Raw genomic sequence first — 15,580 nt, forward strand, 5'->3', positions numbered from 1 at the left:
AGCATAGTATAAAGTATTTGGCAGGTAACTAAGTTCTTTAATCTCTCTGTGGTGGATGAGACCACAGAGGTGCCTTGCACTCAACTTGGAGGAGGACGAGAGGGAGCATGTATAACATGCTGTACCTTGCAGTTTTCAACAGTAGGCTGTGAAGCATTTTGTTGCAGTCTTGGAAAAAGCAGTCTGAGTACAAATTGCCCATGAGAAAATAGTACTTTCACGATGAAGGGATGGGTGAAGACTCAATGAACTTCACTCAGAAAAACCTTTATCCTTACGTGAGTATTTTATATTGCATTAGGGAGGTGAAGTCTTGTTTGCCAAGTGCTCCTGCTGAGATCAGTGAGCTGAGAGAAAGCCCATGGATGCCTGAGGCCCGTTTTCTTCCAATCCTAAGAGTATAGTGTTGGTTTGAAAATATCACCCTGAGAAAATAATTCTCAGATTGCTTCTATGATGGGAGAGAAAATCACAAGCCCCACTGTGTATCGGTTAATACACATTCTTCTACTGGTTGACTTGAATAGCAATTATTTCATAACTGACATGCACTTCTTCAAGTGCACTTACTTTTGTAGGATGAATACCTGAGTTAGGCCATCTTTTTCTGTGTCAACTTTTTCACAAGCACTCTTCCCCCATCCCCTGTCTGCCCCACCATTACCACAGACTACCAGGATTCTCCATTTGGTAACAGTGCTGTCTTGTAGAAAGAAATTCACCTCTGTAGAATCCCTCAACTCTGAACCTGTAATGTCAGCTCATAGCAATAGAATTAGTATGCATCATGTCTTAACATGATATTTGTAAAATCTTACCCTTCACATCTAAATACAGCATGATTAAAAGTGAAATCAAATGGCTCTGAGCCTAATCTATTTGCATATTATTAGCATTTTTATTAGTTTTGTAGCTATGATCATCTCCCAATACTTGATACCATACCAAAAGTTTTGTTTGTAGCAGTGCTTCATGAATTAGTGGTACAATATTTATTAGTAAGGAAACAATTTTGAAAACTTGGGTGAAAGAAACAAAAAAAACCCAACAAACCCAAATGTTTTAATGTGCTTTTGGGAGGGTCTGACTTCATCAATTCTAAATTCTTTGGCTAAACAAAAAGCAGTATTTTTTTTATCATAGTGATTTACTTTATTTAAAAAAAAAAAGGCAAAAATAAAAATCAACCACCAAACCACAACAAACAACCTAGGACTAAACTGTGTCTAAAACACATGCAGATTGGCTGCACAATGCCTGATTCGTGTTGGCACGTTGACACAACAGATTTGTTGCCTGAAGTGGTAACTGTTTGTACATGGTTCTTATTTGCAGTTTATTTGCTGCCTCTTCAGAAGTTCTTCAAACATACACATTTTGACACTGACAAAAGAACTTACATAAATATTTTATTTTGAACAGTTCAGTATGAGACGTGTTTTAAAATGGAAGACAAAAATGAACCTGATTTTTCTGTTTTTAGCAAAACCATTATTTCATTAACTTAAAATTAACTTTTGTGGTGGGGCAACTAAGCAGGGAATCAATCTGTTATCCATGACCAAGCAGCTTAAATTTGATCTATACTAGGGTTTTATTTAGACAACAGCAGAAAAAGTGGTGAGCCCTGATTTGTAGTTGTTATGGCCCCATGATACAGACCAGGTCTCTGTTCTTCCTGCAGGAATTCCTTCCTAAGGGTTCTGTGGAAACAGCCAGATCAGTCACAGCTCCTGTGCTCTACCCCCCTACCTCTTTAATTCTTAGTCCAGCAACACACATGGGGTGTCTCTGGGAAGAGGTAGCATTATGTTTGCTAGTGGACTGGTGGAAATGCAGGCTCGAGTATTAAAAAAATATAATCTGGGAAGTACAGCTGAAACATGTACAGTTGTACATCTTTTTGTAAGTCAAATGCTAAGTGTTGTAGTTGTCTCTGATGACACTTACAAACATGCTTTGTCCCTACAGAGACACATGGGTCTTATGTTAGTGTAACTCCTTGCTTGACGACAGTTGATGTAGCTAGCTTGAAGTACAACATTTTGATACTTGATCTTGTGGGACGAGAACCAAAAAGTTTTCTTGTTAAAATTCAGAAGCAGAAACTGCAAATATTACCTTTGGTTCATAATTTCAAGCCAATCTGAAGGTCTTCTTTAAAATTGAGCCCGTCTTGTGATTTTTGAAATCTTTAAGATAGGTAGTTACTTTTTCATGGCCTGATGTGTTAGTTGCAGTACCTTATGCCAGCACAGAGCAGTAGTTCTGAAAAAAAACCCCATACTACTTTGTTTCTCATGGTCCTTGCAGTCTTTGTTTAAAACTAAAACCAAACCAAAAATAAAGAGGAAAACCAAACTGATGTGGTGAATTAATGATTCACTGTTTTCTTTTACGATATTGCATGCTAATTTAAAATGAAAATATTGTTAATTGCATAATGGCTGTAACTTTGCAAAAAGAATGTGCTTCTATATTTGCAAGCTTTGCAGTTTGAATATTCTCTTAAAGAAAAAATGGAGATGAAATACACATTTTTGTTTTGCAGAAACCATTTTGAAGAATGGATGAAGACGTTGAAACACAGGCACTTGACTCTACTCTTCAAAGTCCATCAGAAACATTACTTTCCATTAGACTGTTAGACTTTAAAACAAGTTTATTGGAGGCAATAGAAGAACTACGCATAAGAAGGGTAAATGTGTTTATATTGTTTTTCAGTGTTTCATTGTCTTATATGCAATCATAGAAAATGCTGCATAAGTGTGGGTAAACTTCATGCTGTATTTTACACTAATTCAGCAACCAGGATTTTGTTTAAAAATACCATGGGTTTAAGCAGTATCTGTATTAAAAATTTCTCTGTAGACAGCACAAAGACAACAGGGCCGTATGGGAATGAATTTGGCTTTCCTGTAATAATGTACGAAGCTGCTACAGTTGATTGCTAGGCTATTGACAAAAATTATCTGCATTAAGTTTTTGTATTTATTTCATTGTAGTTCTTCTCTTTAAAAGCAGTCTTTGATATGAAAAGGAAAGAAGGAGAATCCAAGTCATTGCCAAGTCCCTAAGTCTGTCATTTCATAGACTGATTTACCATTTGCCAGAAGAGCAGTGATTTTGACTTACTTTTGTCTGTTTGGTTGTGCTTTTCAGAATTACCTAAAAGGGCAAAAAGCTGCTGTGATAACCAAATCCACTTTATTTCACCATTTTTAAGTTGCTAAACTATTAAGCTAGAGCCTAAAATAATAGCATACTGAGTGTTGGAGGATGGGGGCATTTTGTTTTTTGAAATATGAGTTGTATCATCTTGTAGTGCTAAAGTAAAATTTTTGCTGCACTGTTGAAAGCATCTATATTTTCTGTGACTACTTTTTCAGTTATATTTTTCTGTAGTTACCTTTTCAGTTGTATGTCTGTGAAAATCTATTTCTATTTCTCCCCTTAGTGTTTCTGAGCTGTTGGGTTTTTGTGGTTTTTTTGAAAGACCTAAAGTATGTCTTTCTGCACTTGATGAATTTGACCTGTTCAAAAGATGGGCCTTATTACTTTTAAAATATTAATATTAATGACATGCTTGATTTATGCTTATTTTGATCTAAGTTAAATGTATAGTCTTCTCTTTAAAAACCATAAAATAATAAAAAAAAAAAAAATCCAAGAAAAAAGCTGCATGATCCTACTTTCTTGATGCAGTGTTGTTGAAATTCACCATGGTCTGATCTCTAGACTTTTGTAACCATAGTAGTGTTTATTCTAGTCTAACTATTTTTGTATTTAAAGACTGAAAAATTTAACTTTTATAATTATAATTGGAGTGTACTTTTCCTTACAAGATTTGTTAGCAGTGTTCCATTTACATTGATAACTTTACATTTTTAATGCACTTGTTCAGAGCTTAAAATGTTGATAGAGTGCCACGGATTTTCATTTTTTGGGATTTTTTGGGTTTGTTTGTCTGTTTTGTGTCTGCTATACAACAAGAGTAAGCAACTGTGATTTTAGAAAAGGTTACCTCAGGAAGATGAGCAATTTTTTGGCTTATAGGTATTTCTAGTTTTAAAATTGCTAATGCCAAGAGCCAATTCCATAGTTAGGACATATGGCCCTAAACTTCTAAGACTTCTGTGCCTTTCCTCACCCTAAAAAAAAAAAAAAAAAAAAAAAAAGTGTATATATATTTTTACCTTTTGTAGTTAGAAATTTAAGTTTTTTTAAAAAAAAGTTAAGCATTTTACAGCTAGTCAGTTTGGAATCTTAAAGTATGCCTGAATGCATTTCTGTTATTTGCTTTGCTTCAACAATCAGTTCAGGGCTGCTTGCTTAGTATGTTTGACATTTGGAATATGAAACATTAATATTTTGAACAAGCAAGGGTTATAGAATAATATGGCCATGCAACTCTGTATGGATGTTTTTCCTAAAAAAAAAAAACCACAACAACAAAAACAAACAAAAACCCAAACCAACACAACAAAACCCACCAAACTACAAAATCATCTCCTGATTTTAGCTATTAGTTTCTTACAAATTCAACAACATGAGGTGATTCTGTAAATTTATAATCAGCCCTGAGAAAAATATAGCACTACCTCAAGAGAATTATAGTGCTTGTCTTGCACCACAGTAATTTTTCTATGGACATGAAACATACTTAAACTGTGTCATCTGCTGCATAAGAAAGTGCAGAAAAAGTTAAAGTTCTGCTAGTTTCTTACTACTTTTGCAACATCCTTTCCAAGTTGCTTGTGAGGCTCACAGTAGACTGGTAGGCTAATGGAGGCTGTATAGCCTTATAGTGGATTTTACTCTCAAATTTGCCTTTGATCTGTGGCTTGACCTTAGATGAGATATTTTACCTCTGTTTGCTTCTGTTTTTCTTCCTGTTGTTGGTCTTGCCTGTCACTTAGACAAGAGTCTCTTCAGGACAGGAACTATCATGTATTTTGAATTTAATAAATGGTTGTGCTGCAGTGTAAATTCAAATTAATAAAAATAAATCTGCAGATGAAATTATCTGTGTGAAGCTGGACAGATAAAGATTAAACTCCCTAAAGCAATTAAATATTAAAATATTTTGAGAGACTTTATACAATCCATACTTGATACCATAAGATACTATTTTAAAGTAGAAATTTCATTTTTCTGAATATGCTTATTTACATAAACGCATTGAGTTACTTCAAAGCATCTATCTGCTTTTCACTTTTCTTTGTTAAACATATAGCTGTCATTAAAATAAAAATAATTTAGAGGAATTGCTCATAATAAGTAACTGCTCTGCTATTTTATAGATTAAACCCCAATTAATGGTAGCTGTGCATGTTTATTCTGGAGAATGTGTTGCTTACATTAGTATACTTGATACAACTTCACTTTATTCCTTTGGCTGTTCACAGGGTCTTTGTTTTTATTATGAATTGACTTAATATGAATGTGTATGTAATTAAAAGCTACAGAAAATGGTATTACTTTCCCCCTACCCGAAGGAATTACTTAACACTCCAGTAGTTTGAATGTGCTGGGTTTTTGCCAGTTTAGCTTTCCCACTCATCAAGCACCAGTCAGCCCAGTGATTCTTTTGTGGTGGATATCCCAGTCATTTTGTTACAAAGTCTGCCAGCCTTGCTCTGTAATCAGCTGAGTTCAGTTGTTGTGTGATAAGAGATGATCCTTCTCGTAAGAGGTAAATATAATCAACTTTGAGAGCATAAAGTTGCGACATAGTGCATCAAATTGGAAGTCTTTAATGCTTTCTGGAGTACAATGCATATAGGACAACTAATATTAGATATAAGGATAATGTTTACAAGGACGAGAAAGCCCATATATTGTATTGGATTTTTTTTCTTGTCCTAGACACAAAAACCCATCCTTAGCCAGAAAAGCATGTAAACATAAGAAATCAAGGAAATTCTTCATTACTTCGATAGCAATATGTTCTAATATCTGAGGATATGGGTGTTTTCAGTAGTAGCTGAAGCACTGTAGGTGTTGATTAAGTGAACACAAGAAAGATAAATCTTTGTGATGATTTTTAAAGTTTTACTGATGTTTTTCTTTGATGCCAAGCATAAATTTCAGTGACCTGTTTCCATACCTGAAAACAAGCACCCTTTGAGGCTCTTTCTGGTGTTAACTGGTTTATCACAAAGTCTGGCTATTACTGTAGGGTCTGTCATTTGTGCCTTGAGTTTATTAGATTTGATGCCCATCTGTTTAGTAAAAATTACAAATAATAAATTGTGCTCTTTTCTCTTTGGGTAGTTATGTTATATCTATAACTTGATAGTGCTTACCCTTTTAACTAAAATACTTTCTAAGAAACTGGTTTTTTCCAGCTTTCAAATTTTCTCACAAGTTAATTTCTCTTTACTATAAAAGAAAATTATGTTGTATTAAAGAACCTTGGAGTTCCAGAGGGCATTGAGTTTACCCATAAGAACATTTTCTATGTTCAAATAAATATTTTAATATAAGAATCTTTAAATATTTCCTTTTACAATCCTGGAAAACACACACACACACCAGATTTTGTAAAGTGAAGCTGTATTGACTTGTTATTGGTAGTTATCATCCTACTATTTACTGTCAAGCACTACGTAAAACTTCTCCCTTGCTTGAGCCAAAGGAGTATGTTGATGTAGCAGGTGGTATGAGGATCAGCCACTGGAACTGGGGGTGCAATATCTGATTTGCCAGGGAATTTCCTACCTGTGCTCACAGCAATTTCATATCTGTGCTCACAGCACAGGACTGCGAGGTCTTGAGTCTTCTGGAATCAGTTCCATGTTGTGGACAGGAATATTTTTTAAAGGCTAGTTGGTCCTATCATTTTGCTGTTATTTGCTTTAGTCTTCCCTGCCTCTAACGCTTTCCCCCTCTTCCTTTTCCCTGTTTTTTCTAGTTTCTGTCCCTTTCTGTCTCCTGTTTTGCTTTCTGTTTTGATATAAGTTAGACCTCGTTTCTGTGTTTACCCACTTTCATGCTGATGGCCAGTAAGCCATCATTGAGAAAGAAAATATCAGAAGGATATTTACTTACTTATTTCCTAAAAGAGAAAATTCCTGAATAATGTAGGTTGTCATGATGCAGACATTAAGGTTCTCACATCTCACCCTGAGTTTTTTCTGGTTGCTGTTCTCAAAAACTTTAGCTCTGTGTAGTGCTGCAGAGCTGTATGTGCTCCTCCTTTCCGATAGATGTGAGCAAGTTTACATCAATTCCTCTTACTCTGTTTGCTGTGGCTTTGGCTATTTGAATCCAAGTTCTTTGTCAGAGTGGCTAATTTCTACTTTTTCTTAGAGGGAGGACATGAGGGAGTTTTGCTCACCCTTAACTGCTCTCTCCCATTCCTAAAATAAACTACTTCTTTCTGTCAACTGTGCAGGGTTTTGCACTGCATAATGTAGCACCTTATAGCGCGTTGTAGCTCAGGGTACCTGACCTAGTCTGTTTCAGAATGGAAGAGACATACATAACTGTGCGGAGCTAACTCATCTCTTTGGCAGTGTTTCACAGGTAAGAGGGCAAGTGGAGTTCAGTACTGAGATGAAAATTGAAAGTTTCAGTATGAGGTTATAGTATTTGGAAGTGCCACTGGGGCTCAGAAGGCAAATTGCTTTTTGAGATATTAAATGGAGAAAGCTGATGAAACCATAAACTTACTTATCAGAAGGAGCAAAAAAAAAAAAGACTAAATTTGAGTTATTAGTGGTATTACAATACTGGTGGACATGCCAGTTATGATCATGATGGTCATATTGGTTGTGCTATATCTAGACCTGAAAAAAACCCAGAAAAACTATGATACACCTAAAGCTAAACCTTGTTGGAGGCATATTCTGCAAGGGAAGAACCACCTTCAGACGTGTGGAATAGCAAAAAGTTAAGAAGGGCACCTGAGGCATCTGCTGTAGCTATATAGGCAGCTTTGTGGAAACAATCTACAGTGACCATAAACATGAGATTGAATGAAACTAATGCATAAATAAAGATTTTTTGTTTGCTTGTTTGTTAAAAAGAGCTTAAGTTTAAGTTATTTTCAGGCTTTTGCATAGGATAACTATAGAATCATAGAAGAAAGAAATGTTTCAATACTGCCTTTTTAAATTTCTATTTGTGAGAAGGGCAACTACCATTTTAGAACGTATGGCAGAAATATTTTCTAGAAATAAAGGGTATGCTAGGGAAATAAAAGATTTTGGTGAGGTTTATTGCAATGAACAATTCTAACTGCTAACAAACAATAAAAATGGTGAATAGCTTGATCTGATTTTCTTAAAGGACAGAGTAAAAAGAGGAAATTAAGGGGGGGGAGAAACAATGATAAAATAGAATAGAAATGTGGGTGGCTTTGTTTATTACCTAGAAGTTGGCAAACAGGACACCATTAACACAGGCTGCAGGGAAACAGAACAAGAAGTCTCAAGTCTTATAGCTGGATTTTCTGCCTAAGTGTAAATTCGGGTACTTTTAAGCAAAATGGTGGAAACAAGGAAATCTGAATATTAAAAAAGTAAGTATGTGGATATAAAAGAACAAACAGTATTGAAGTTTACGGATCTCATGTCTGTGATATACACCACATTGTTATTCAAGTCAGTAAGCAGTGTGTTAGCTTATAATTTCTGTGTTAGCAAATAATATGGCTTTTGATTAGGAACTGATTACTTGAAGTTGGAGAGAAGAGCACTATAAGTAACAATGCAAGCATTTAAAGGAATGTATTTCAATAGATGAGCCTTATTTAAACATAGAGCAATTGCAGCCTATGCAGTGGAATCAAGGATAGATCAGTGAAAGATTTCCAAAGGAAAAAAAGCAGTTGGTATACATTTCTGTTTCTGCTTCTGAAAAAGGAAATTTTTTGAGCATAAGTTCCAAATATGTGGTTACTAAAGGTTTTTGGTTAATTGTCATAACTATTAAGATCCAAAAATGTTTTATCAGAAACTAAAGTTAGAATAAAGCTGTTATAAATATTTTTTTCTCCCTTTCACATTTGTCTTGGGAACAGAACCTAAGAAGGATAGCTTGGGAACAAAACCTAAGAAGGATATCAATGCAGTCTACTAAGAGTTGTACTGAATTTAGTTCATGAAAGGTATTCTAATTATGGTACAAAGCAATCAGAAACTGTAGTTTCTATGGGTACTATTTGATTGACCTGCATGAGAAATAGGATGTGCAATTTTGTAGGAGGTAGATTATGAGTTCAAAAAAGATAATAAAAGTACCTAGCAGCAGTTTTGGCTGCCTGGACATGAGCCAGCTGTACTCTGTTCCTAAATCTGTTCAGGGTCAAGAATCGAGGGGGCTTGACCAATCCAGAGCGCATCTTGTAAAACTACAGCCTGAAGCAAACACTTTAAAGAAGGCTTGACACTTTCTAAAGGTTATAACGAGTAAATAAACCATCAAATTACTCCTCTTTTATTGTTATGGTAGTCTTTTTTATAAAAACACTTAAATCCATGTAGTCCTAAGGCATCTAATAAAAAATGAACACTTTTAAGGTTTTGTGGGTTTTTTGATACCTCTTCAAAGTTATAGACAATATAATTCTCCCAAGTATAACAAAAAATGTTTTTGTCTTATTATAACAGCTGGTGGAACTTCTAAAAAAAAAAAAAGTGCTTCACGCAAGTTTTAAAAGTTTTCAATTCAAAATGGGTAAACTATAAATGTCCTTTGAAAGAAGTAAAAATTATGCATAAGGCTTATATTTGTTAGCAATTTCACATGAGAACATTTTTATCATTAGTATTCATTCTCAATTTAAGTATTTATGGTGTTTATTTTTTTAATGGTAGTTACATATGTACACATTTTTGACAGCTTCCAGATTTTTCTTTATAATTTGGGAGTACGTTGGAAGAGTGTTGTTCACTTAGAACTTTGGATCTTACCCTCTTTAGTATTCAAGCAAAGGTTCACTTAAAATGGAAATTAATGTTTTCAAACTTGTATTATTGTATTTATTTAGCTAAATGCAAAGTGCTGGTATGGATGCGGGAATTAACTATTATAAATGTCATATTTTTTCATGCTGTTTCTTAGAACAGTTGTAAAGTTTTAAAACACATATCTGCACAAAAATGTGTTTCTCTGAGTATTTTCTTTTCAGTGTCCTCATTAGGATTTAAAATACTTACATATTTTACAATTGAAGCGGTGTATATGCTTGATTACAAATAGTCTGCCAGTTCCATTGTCTATAAAGTATTTTTGTTGTTTTGTACTAAAATTACTGCTTTTTTCATATAAAGGTTTCATTTAGGTAACTGCTGTTTTTCAGTAAGCCCAGTCTACTTGGATTGAGGTTTTCTTTTGTCAAGAATTTGTAATGGTAGTATCCACTATGTTGTTTCTTTTAAAAACATTATTCCTTTCCCTTTATTTCATGATAAGCTTAATATAGGTAGATACTTGTTGATCTCCAACAACTATTGAAAGCAGTGATATATTTGCCATAAATTTTAGTGAGGTCAGAATCACAGTGCATATCTTAAGCTTTTTATCTCTGTTTACCACTTTACCTTCAGCGCTGTATTTCTTTTCTGATGCTAGTTGCAGTTTAAAGTTTATTTTGTAAAGGTTCTAAACTTGAGCTTCTGGCTTATAACAAATAAACTAAACTAGATGAGTTTACAAAGAAGAGACGGTTGTATGCATAGAAGCTGAAGAAATGCAGTACTTGGTGTAAGTAGTTTGCATGTTTTTAAAATATATACTTGAAAAATTAGCATGTTATGAAAAGGTATATTAGGACTAAATTATTCGGGCACTTCAGGTATGCTGGGGGCAGTTTTACTGTCCATCATGTTGATCTAAATCCATGCTACATCTCCAGCAGCATGTTACTGTTGCTTCTGTTGCACTAGTACAGATTCTTGGATTCCCCCAGGCTAGATCTGATCCAGGGAATAACTGGCCACCTCCTTCTCTGTCTTGAGTTGTGCACTGGATCAAAATTCTGGTTTTGTCTCTGAAATACACTATACATATGCTAGTGTCTGCACAGGGGAGTGGTACAAATATATACTCCGGAGTTTGGGAAGAATACTACTACAGTGTGTTTTGATTAGTGTAGCAATAATTTATACAGCGTGTTTAGGGGTCAGATTTCGTAATCTTACTTAACTTCTTACCATTTTGAACAAGGCTTTTGCTAATAATATATCATTTTAATAGCATTTGTTGCTTAATGACATAAATTGCTTAAGATTACACTTTGTAAGAAGCTGTAAGTCAGCCTCATTTGTTTTTATCACTCCAGGGAGCGCAAGGGGATATATTTTCTTTCAGGACTTATAGATTAGTATCGGAAAACAAATTCATTGCAACTCTGGAGTACTATTTGTTAAGGCAGAACTGGGGAGCATTGATAATCTTTTCAATTATCTTAATTTTTATTTATTTTATTTTTTTACCATGAGGCATATGAAATCTTCAGGTCTCTTCTCCATCTATATTCTATTGGTACATATCAGAGAAGCAAAACCTAAAGAACTTTTCTGTTCTGTGAGCCAAATTTTAATTTACAAGTATATTCAGCATTTTATATGTAAAATTCACGTGAGTGAGGCATATTTTTAGATCCTGCAAGTAACTCTTGAAATGCTTAGGAGTAGCCTCTTGTGGATAGAAGTGTGTGTTATTTCTATCCACATGTGTTCCTGTAAACTGCCTGTTAATTAAGGAAGTCAGTTTTGACCCTAAAACCTATAAAGGATGTCAATGTCAAAAACCTATTTTAAATCACCTTGGGACATATTTTGCCATTTTGTTTCTATTGATAGTACAGTGGGGCTATGGATGCAATGTAATACTAAGTGAGAAAAGGTTGAAAAATCTTTTTTTAAAAACAGTTTTGCACAGATTATCAAAGAATTGTAAATATCCTTGTATCAAAAATTTGGAACTCTGATTTGTACTGGGTTTAGTAAATAATTGCATTTCTTAAAGATGCAGCATACTTTATTCTTTGTAGCAAAACATTTGCATTATCTGCTTGGTTGTGGAAGGAGGGGAGGAAGAACTTAGTTTGCTATTTCAGTGTTTCAGAAAATTTATTGCTTTATCCAGAGGTGATTTCATTTCTTTTATTTTTTTTCCCTCCTCTCCCTTATGGTAATATTCATGGTATTGCAATTCAGTAAAATTTTACTTAAAACCCTGTATCAAGAGAATAATCTTTTTGAGGCCTGCTTTTAGATTTTTTTACTAGAGAGATCCATAAATGGCTTTGAGTTGTCACTTTCCCTGAGGATTATAGCCACTTCATTTTGCTCACTTTAGAATGCAGGTTTTAAACTGAAATGGGGAAGATAAACTAAAAAAAAGTTAATGTGCACATAATATATAAATACAGTAATTCAGAGAACAGTTCAAGTATTGGGGTTCAAGAATTGGGAGTACTCTTTTACCCTCGCAGTTAGCTTGGCCTTTGTTGGAGTGTGTCCAACACAAAACCTCAATAAATATTACTAGCGCACCAATCCATCAAAGAGAAATCATCTTACTTTAATGTAGTCACATTTTCAAGGTGATCATCAGTGTGCAGAGAAAAAGGTGGGAGATTTGCCTTTTGAAGCTCAGAGCAACACATCAGTGTAGGTCTCTGGGTCTTCAAAGGATATTCATTATTTTGACTGTATACAATAACAGGACAGTGGTGAATTGCTTACGATATGCATCAAAAGCCTAAAATACTGTTCTAACAAGAAGTCCTAACTGTTTGATAGGGAAACCTGTTCTTCCTTTTTTGAGTATTGTATTTGTAAAGGAAGGCCAGTGCCCATGAGAATTAGGCTCAAAAGGAAAGCTGATTCCAGTTAGGAAAATTTGACTTTAATATCAGAATGTTTCAGGGAAATTCCTGTAAATTTTTGGCAACTGTGGTTGTCAGCACATAAGTCTTACTGATTATCAGAGTAATAGTTTGATTCTTGAACAAAGTGCTTCTGCCAAGAACAAGAGATCTAATGTACCTTTCTGTTACTAGTATGTCTTCTGGATTGTGACTGAAACCTCAGACTTTAATTATGTTCTTAGATTTTTCTTCTGGTAGTTCATGTAATCAGAAAGTGCTGATTTTCCATGACTTCTCTTCTTACTTTCATCTGGTAGGTCAGGAGGCTTCTTGGCACAGAAGGTTATGATAAATATTTCACTTTTTCCATAACAGAAGTAATTGCTGACACAAACTTTTCGTTTTCCCTGGGAGACATCAAAAAGAATAAAGATTCAAATGCTTTGAGTTGAATAATTAAGATGTCCCAAAGATTCTGACTTACTAACCATGATTATCTGTATCATTGACTACGCTTGTTTCTTTAAGCACTTCTTGCAGCTTGCTGAGTTTCTGTTCATCTCAGTATTTTGACTCTGTTCATCAGAATATTCAGTAAGTTTTTAGCAGTGAAGTCATCTGGTTTATTCCCCTGGTGTCTGGTTTTGTTGTAAGATGCATAGGAAAATATGTATGAAGAGGGAACTATTCCTGATAATTGAGAGCTATAATCCTAGCTCCTAATCCTCTGCTATGCACTTCAATCTAAATTGGTTATTCTGCAAATTTTCTGGCTAGAACAGCTAAACTCATCTCCTATTTTACCACATCCAGAGAACTTTTGTGCCCTTTTTTGCTGTGTTGTGTGTAGGCACATGCTGTTGTATGTACTGGACTGTAAAGGAAGAAGAATATGAATACACAGATTATGCTGGTGTTCAGTTTGCAGGTACTGTTTTATGTAAATTTGTTTCTTTGTTTTTTAACTAGGAAACACAGATTAATTATGAAGATCAAATAAGTAAAATTGTTGTAGAGAAACAGGAACTTGAATGGCAGAAGGTAACTTTCCTACATGGTTTTTGTGTTTTGACTGCTGGGATTTAATCTTAATATAATAATAATATGGGTTGTGATTTAGTGCAATTCCCCTTTTTAAAGGCTGTTGTCATTTCTAATAGTAGAATGTGGTAGCCAACAGTTTATTGTCCAGCCATGAAATTCTATAGCTTTTATATTTATTTGGCTTGTGCCCAACCTAGAAATTTGATTAACGATAGAGAACCGTCCTAATATTTGGCATGACTGGAAATCTCCAGTCAAATGGGATGTAAATATTGAAGCAATAAGACATTTAGCTTAACATGAGGCATGTTGACACGTTAGGGAGGGGGGAACTACGCAGCAGCTTCTCTTGTATTATGCTTAGCTTTGGCAAGTGCAAGTACCAGTGCAGTTGTACAAACTGCTTCACTTGCAATGTTTTGGAAGTGACAGTTTTTCCAAAAAATTATTTTAAACAGAAACTTAGACATTAGACATATTCAAAAGTGGTTTGTCAGCTTTTAAATGCTCACAGTGAAATTTTCAGTGAAATAAGTCTAACATTCTTCTTAGTGTTAGGGCTCCTGAGGTTATGCTTTCATAGGAAATCCATTCCCTTCTTTAATACAATCAAACCTATGACCATTGACACTAGGTCACAAGATAAAAGGCTTCACTCTGTATATTTTACGATCACAGAAAAAACAATAATTTCAGCTCTATCCTTGATCCGAGGATATTTAACATCTTAGTAGTAGAGGAAGACTATTTCATCTTGAAGTTCATCCTAACCATCTTAAATTAATAATCCTAACTGTGCTTTTTTTTTCCTGAAAGATATATATGTGCACACAGAAACAGGAAACATTTTATATTTGTAAAAGCAACAGTGCTTTCAATTTGTAACCCTTCTTTGCTTTTCTTAACCTAGCATCACAGTTCTTAATAATCTGGCTTCAAAAGGGATGATTTCCATTCATTCTGAGACCTTAATAGCAATTTAATTTACTGTTAGTAAAAAGATGGGACTTACAGGCATTAGGCGAACTCTCATTTTTTTTCTTCACTTTGCATTTAACGTTGGCACATGGCAAAACTGATGCAAACAATGAGTTGTAGGTTTTAGGAACTTCATGTGAGCTCTGGAACTTCAAAGCAACAAGCTAATACGAGTTTCTAATTCTGGAGAGTCCAGTAAGATGAAACATTAAGTATGACATTTAAATTGAATTTGTGACCTGATGGCTTCTGAATGCAGAATCATATTGACCTCAATAGGAGTTCAATAAGCTTCCTGTGGCTTATTAAAGGTTCTGCTCTATTTTTTCCTTCAAGAATCCCTTTCAGTCAACACTTCTGTGATTCAGTATATATTTTATTTTACCTTAAATTTAGCAAACTAGTTTAAAATAAAGACATGACTTGAGCCAAGTTTCTGATTTAATATTACAATTTCAAAGCAAATCTTTGTCTACATTTTATGAATACTGTAGCTGCTCTTGCAAAAAAAAAAAAAAAACACCAAAAAACCACGATAATGCTAGAGTAGGCCAAACAGAATAGCATCATTTAGGTTGGAAAAGACCTTTAAGATCATCGAGTCCAACCATTAACCCAGGACTGCCAAGTCCACCACTAAGCCAAGTCCCTAAGCACTGCACTGACACATTTTTAAACGTTTCCAGGGATGGCAATTCCACCACCTCCTGAACAGCCTGTTCCAAAGTCAAA

At 34.6% G+C, this 15,580-nt stretch overlaps 1 protein-coding gene across 1 annotated transcript in view; it reads left to right on the plus strand.

Moving 5' to 3' along the window:
* The first annotated feature begins 2,551 nt into the window (after window positions 1-2,551).
* Window positions 2,552-15,580, plus strand: part of CCDC73 (coiled-coil domain containing 73) — a 57,563-nt gene continuing 44,534 nt past the window's right edge. The window contains exons 1-2 of the mRNA XM_037401657.1: window positions 2,552-2,698; window positions 13,796-13,867. Coding sequence (XP_037257554.1) covers window positions 2,567-2,698; window positions 13,796-13,867 — 204 coding nt within the window. The 5' untranslated portion in view covers window positions 2,552-2,566. The remainder of the gene's footprint in view (window positions 2,699-13,795; window positions 13,868-15,580) is intronic.

This window comes from Falco rusticolus, chromosome 10 (genome assembly GCF_015220075.1).
Source record: "Falco rusticolus isolate bFalRus1 chromosome 10, bFalRus1.pri, whole genome shotgun sequence".
NCBI classification, from domain to species: Eukaryota; Metazoa; Chordata; class Aves; order Falconiformes; family Falconidae; genus Falco; species Falco rusticolus.